Genomic DNA, 6,000 nt, shown 5'->3' on the forward strand with positions numbered 1-6,000 from the left:
ATGAAGCTTGGATGCAGCTGCCATTGCCGCAAATACGTAATGGAGACAGCTGGAGGAGCTCAGGAGGCAGGACTGGAGCTATCCGTACAGCGTCCGAGGCCGTTCCGACTTTTGCAACTCTTGCAACTTTTTTTTTTTTTTTGCGAACTTGCTGCACGGGATCTCACCGTGGCAGGAGAAATCGGTGGGACAGCAGGGGATCTGCAGGGGTCGAATAAAAGCGAGAAGGGGACAAAAAGAGAAAAAAAAGATACGTACTCCACGGATTCTGAGCGACGAGTGGAAAGAATGTGGAGTGAGTCAAGCAGCAAGCAAACAATTGACGGGGCCAAGGGCCGATTAGCAGCCACGATGCCTCCTTTTTTCGTGCTGCTTCTTTCTTTTGATTCGCAGACAACCCGCGCAATTTACATATACGGCGGCGGCCACCAGCGGCGCCGATCCGATGGCCGGAGCTGAGTCCCGACGATTATGACTCTTGAGTCTTTTTTCTCGCTGGTGACTCTCTAGAAATAGCAAGGCCTCGTCTTCTAGCAGTGGTGGTGGTGATGGTACAAGGCATGGTCTTGGTTTTTGGTTTGTTTTTTCGCTGCCATCGTTTACCTGACGGGATATCATCAATCACAAACCCCGAATCAATTGAATCAACTTTTGATCAAATACGGAAACAAGCAAAACCCCATCAGGAGTCACTGCTCCACCGAAACAAGTATACGAACGAATACCTCACTGGTCTGGTCCGGTCTGGTCTGGTCTGCATCATCTGCATCTGGCATCTGCTCACGCACGCCGCATCGTATCGAATCGCATTGCCTCGCCTCCCCTAGCCCATCATCCGTACCCGCCGCGTCTTACGGACTTCCATCTCCATTCCACGGCCTGATTCCAGCTCCACCGGCCGGCGGCCAGTCTGCGAATCCGATCCCTTCCCCTTTCCCAGGTAGGCAGTCCCCCTTTTCACTTTTTCGCCTCCAATCTCACCTTGGTCACCGTGACGGCGTGACCCCCAACAACCCCAACCTGCCCTGTGTTATTGCTTGCAACAAGTTGCACTCAGCTTAGCGCACCGCGGGCTGCCCGTTGTCTGCCGACCGCCACGTTGCATTTCGGTCTTCTGTCCAGCCTCCGGCCGGGTGAATCAGCCTACTGGATAGTAATTGGCCTCCACTGGTTTCTATTCTGGCTTTCCTGTCGGTCCCCGTTGCTTCGCTAATGATGTTCGTCGATGGACAACGCATCATCTACGCCATTGTGAGCTGAGGAAACGGGCCGCCCATCTTTCTCAACACGCAAGCAAGCAAGCAAGCTAGCAAGCAAGCAAGCTTCGAGCTACGGGCACCTACTAACATCATCATCACCTGTGCTCTGCTACCTTACCTGCCTGACCATCAATGCAAACTCTCTGGGACTAAACGAAACTAATGGCCCGTTGACTAGTGTGTTGGAATCGCCTCCTTGCCGTCCACGGATACTATCCGTAGTTTCTGGACTAAACGTCGGCACCGGGAACACCGTCCCGGCGTCACCACATTCTCACATCGACCGTATCCCGTCACCTCACCGACGCCCCTCAGCATCACATCACCCCTGATCCACGCCCGGGCATCAACAATACGCAGTACGTATTGGACTGGAAGTACACAAACGAAGTACAAGCTCCAAAGTACCTCCGTGTTGAAGTTACCTTACCCCAAAAACTTTTCGCAAAATTCTCCTTCTCCAAATTCAGCCAGAATTGGGCACCAAAGAATAGGGAAAAAAACACGACCAGCCATTAACCAGCGAGAAAAAAGAAATTGCCAATTCCTGGAATCGGGTCTGGCTTCCGTCTTCTCCCACCCTCCTCCACACCCATCCTCTCCAGGGCTCCAACACCCCCCGTTCAAGACCACCCACTCTAAAGGACTGGACCCCGGTCCGGCCAGGACCCTCGTCACATCCCCCGTTCTTCCACACCCCTGGTCTCCCGGCCCCACGCCCACACACCCACGTCCCAGGCTGCATTGCTCTCCCGCGCTGCACAATCCGACGTCCGTCGCACACCACCCACACTCTCTTTGCGCTTACCTTAGCTTTCGAGACCCTGGGCCTGCCTCTGTGTTCCCGAAGCTCACTCACTTCACTGTTAGTCTTCGTTCGTTTGCACTGAGCAGCGGGCTGTCTGTCTTGTCTCTCGGGGCTTGGGTATCTTTTCCTGCTGGAACAAGAAACCTTGGAAGCACATCATACTCTGCCGAGTGCCTCTGGACGGATTCCGTACCTCCAATAGGTTCCTCGATTCGACATCCCCAAGAGACACACACCCCCTGTTCTCACTCCCTGCTTCTTCCGCCATCCCATCTCGTCAACACACGCCTGTCGCTTGTGCGTGCGACGTGCGCCCTCCCCCATCCCAATCCCGTCCATCCCATCACTTCCCAATTCTCGTTCCTCCTCCGCCCGTTTCCCGTCTATTACCTGGTATCCCGTACTAAGGCCCTCTTGGTCAACCTCAAAAGTACCCGGTACTTGTGGCTCTCTGCCGGCGGCGCCCCTCGCTGCCCGCCCTCGTCCCTGAAACTGCCTTGAAACCCCCTTCTCCCTCTCATTCTCAGATCCTTCATACACATGGGTCTAAGTCGAGGTACCTGGCTGGGCAAGCCTCCATCTAGAACCCGACCAGTTCACAAGGTTTTAAACCGACTTTTCCTCGTCGACGGCCCAGTTGCAGGGAACACGACGCCCTCCCCCTCTGTTGGTCCATCCAATGCGACTCTCGATTCTCCACGCTCTCACCATACTCTAAATTACTCTCCTGCGCCTTGCCCGAAGCCAGCAGCAACAACCGCCCTCTCTCCAACGCCTGCTCCTCCTCTCGCGCCTGCGCCTGCACCTGCACCTGCTGCGATTCGTCGTTGCCATACCTCTTCTCCGAGAATTTGTCTGCCTCGTCAGATTCCTCCCACCTCCTCCCCTTCCGGCCGGTCCCATTACACCACTATCCATACTCCTCCTCATCCCTCCCGCCTGCTGCTTCGCCGCACTCTTCCAACAACTACTAATTGCCTCGTCCCGTCGCCCACTTCCGCCTCCTCTTTCTTCTCCGCATCACTCACTCCGACACATGCGCCGGTAATGTCAATGGCGTCGTATCCTTTCAGCTCATCTAGCTCATCAGACATCTCTACGCCCCGGTCCGCTTCGCCCTCGCCATCGTCCGTCGCCTCTGCCCGCTCTTCCCGCTCGTCTATATCTAACAAGCGCATGTCCATTTCCAGTCGCAGGATGACGGACTTCAACCCAATGTCTTCTGTTGACATCAACGCTATCGAGGAGAAGATGAGAATGGCTTCCCTTGACCAACACCGCGGTTACGCCCAGAACACCTTTGGCGAAGTCCAGCAATACCGCAACAACGAGCCTCTCCCCAGATCTCAGGCTGTTGGCTACCAGGTTCTCAAGGAGCCTCTCTGGAACAAAGGTGAGTTGGACTCGGAGAAGAAGAGAGAAAAAAACAGCACACGATTCATCCATACCCTACCCTAGGGCAATGGGCAATCACTTCCTTCCCTCGCACCACACCTCCACTTACACCGTCATGCACGGGAGCTTCAACATACCACTCACTGCCCGCACTGAACCTACTGCATCCGCGCACCTGCACCTCACTGCACCGCACTGGCTTCCCCAACATGCCGTATCCCTTCACTCTGCACTGCTGCTCTATAAAGCTGCTCCCTTCATTTACCCTTCCCACTTTCTGCCCCTCTTCCTCTTGCCATTCACACCCTCGCAATAGCTCCCCCGCATGGCTTCCTCACTTTCAGGACGCTCTTGTCGTCTCCCCATCTCCTCTCTCCAATATCTTAAACCCCGCCGTCCTCTGCTCAACCCCAGGATATCTTCGTCCTCTATCCACAACTCCTCCAAGCTAACCGCCATGGTCGAATCAGGACTCGCTTTCACTCCCGAGGAGCGCATCAACAAGAACCTCACCGGTCTCATCCCCCACACCATGGAGAGCCTCCAGACGCAATGCGCGCGTGCGATGAAGATGATCAACACTCGCTCCACGCCCGTTGACAAGTACCTTTACCTGTCATCGCTCAAGGCCCAGAACTTTGACCTCTTCTACCGCCTGCTCATGGACAACATCCGCGACCTCATGCCCTTGGTCTACACCCCCACCATTGGCGACGTCTGCCTGCAGTACTCTACCCTCTACACCCGCCCCGAGGCTCTGTACATCTCCATCAAGCAGCGCAAGTCCATCCGCACCATGCTCCGCAACTGGCCCTACCCCAACCCCGAGATTTGCGTCGTCACTGACGGCTCTCGTATCCTGGGTCTTGGTGACTTGGGTGTCAACGGTGTTGGTATTTCTGTAAGTTACAGCCAAACAATGAGCCAAGTGACAAGCAGCTAACAGCCTTCAAGATCGGAAAGCTCGCCCTCTACACCGGTGCTGCCGGTATCCACCCCGAGAACACTCTCCCCATTGTCCTCGACACCGGAACCAACAACGAGAACAACCTGAAGGACCCCTTCTACCTTGGCATCCGCTCTAAGCGTGTCTCCGTTGCCGAGCAGCAGGCCTTCATGGACGAGTTCATGGAGGCTGTTGCCGAGGTCTACCCCAACATGACCGTCCAGTTCGAGGACTTCGAATCCGAGAAGGCCTTCAACTACCTTGACCGCTACCGCAACAAGTACCGCTGCTTCAACGACGACATCCAGGGAACTGGTGCCGTCGTCCTGGCCGGTTACATCAACGCCGTCGAGCTCTCTGGTGTCCCTCTTGAGGAGCAGCGCCTGGTCTTCATGGGAGCTGGCTCTGCCGGTGTCGGTGTTGCCAAGCAGCTTGTCGAGTACTACACCAAGCGTGGTCTCAGCGAGCAGGCCGCCAAGGACAAGTTCTGGCTGGTCGACACTAAGGGTCTCGTCACCAAGGATCGTGGCGACAAGCTCGCCGAGCACAAGAAGTACTTTGCCCGTACTGACAACAACGGCCACCAGTTCCGCACTCTCGAGGAGGTCATCGCCTACGTCAAGCCCAGCGCCTTGGTCGGTCTCACTGCCACCTTCGGTGTTTTCACCGAGTCCGTTGTCCGCGCCCTCAAGGCTTCCGTCGATGCCGGAGGCCTCGGCCGCCGCCCCGTCCTCTTCCCCCTCAGCAACCCTCTCACCAAGGCCGAGTGCACTTTCGAGCAGGCCATCCAGTGGACCGACGGCACCGTTCTCTTCGCCTCTGGATCCCCCTTCAACCCCGTCACCGTCAAGTCCAAGGAGGGCGAGTCCATCACCTACCACCCCAACCAGGGCAACAACGTCTACGTCTTCCCCGGTCTTGGTCTCGGTGCCATTCTCGCCAAGGCCACCAAGGTCACTGACGACATGGTTTACACCTCTGCTGCTTCTCTTGCCGCCTCTCTGAACGCCGACGAGATCCACAAGGGTCTCATCTACCCCCGCATTGAGCGCGTGCGTGACGCCAGCTTGGTCGTCGCCCGCGAGGTCATGAAGGCCGCCCGCAGAGCCGGTGTCTCCCAGCTTCCCGAGTCCCAGTGGGTCGAGTGGGAGGAGTGGGGTGATGTCGCCCTCAACGCCTGGATCAAGGAGCGCGTCTACGACCCCGTCAGCTTCTCCGAGAGGAGCCGTATCTAAACCGAAACCCACACACTGCTTCCAAGCAGAAACCGCGTACGATGATGGAAAACATTTTGAGTTGCATTTACGGACCGCAAAAGAGGGCTAGGACAGGATATCTGAGATGCTTTTCTCAGCGAGTTGAATTTTTGATTCCGGCGTTGGGGTAGGCATTTGGGGCCTTGTTTTCACCATCCCCCAAAATTGAGCGAAGGGATACACAACCATTTTCGTCGTCGTCACCGAAAAGGACGACAATGCTTTCTTCAGAAGAACGCCCCCTGCATGCCACCAGATACACCGAGCGCGTGGTCGCTTCGGACCTTTTTGATTCCCGGCATTTTTAGTTGAGCTGCCCCGTAGAGAGGGGAGAGG

At 56.1% G+C, this 6,000-nt stretch overlaps 1 protein-coding gene across 1 annotated transcript; it reads left to right on the top strand.

Moving 5' to 3' along the window:
• Positions 1-3,282: 3,282 nt before the first annotated feature.
• On the top strand, positions 3,283-5,643 carry malA (NADP-dependent malic enzyme; the record flags this gene model as incomplete). Its single annotated transcript, XM_036637176.1, has 3 exons — positions 3,283-3,460; positions 3,933-4,363; positions 4,417-5,643. The coding sequence occupies 3 exons, from the start codon at positions 3,283-3,285 to the stop codon at positions 5,641-5,643; spliced, it is 1,836 nt and encodes a 611-aa protein (XP_036497305.1).
• Positions 5,644-6,000: the final 357 nt, after the last annotated feature.

This window comes from Colletotrichum siamense (genome assembly GCF_013390195.1).
Source record: "Colletotrichum siamense strain Cg363 chromosome Unknown KSG_Cg363_contig03, whole genome shotgun sequence".
Classification (NCBI taxonomy): Eukaryota; Fungi; Ascomycota; class Sordariomycetes; order Glomerellales; family Glomerellaceae; genus Colletotrichum; species Colletotrichum siamense.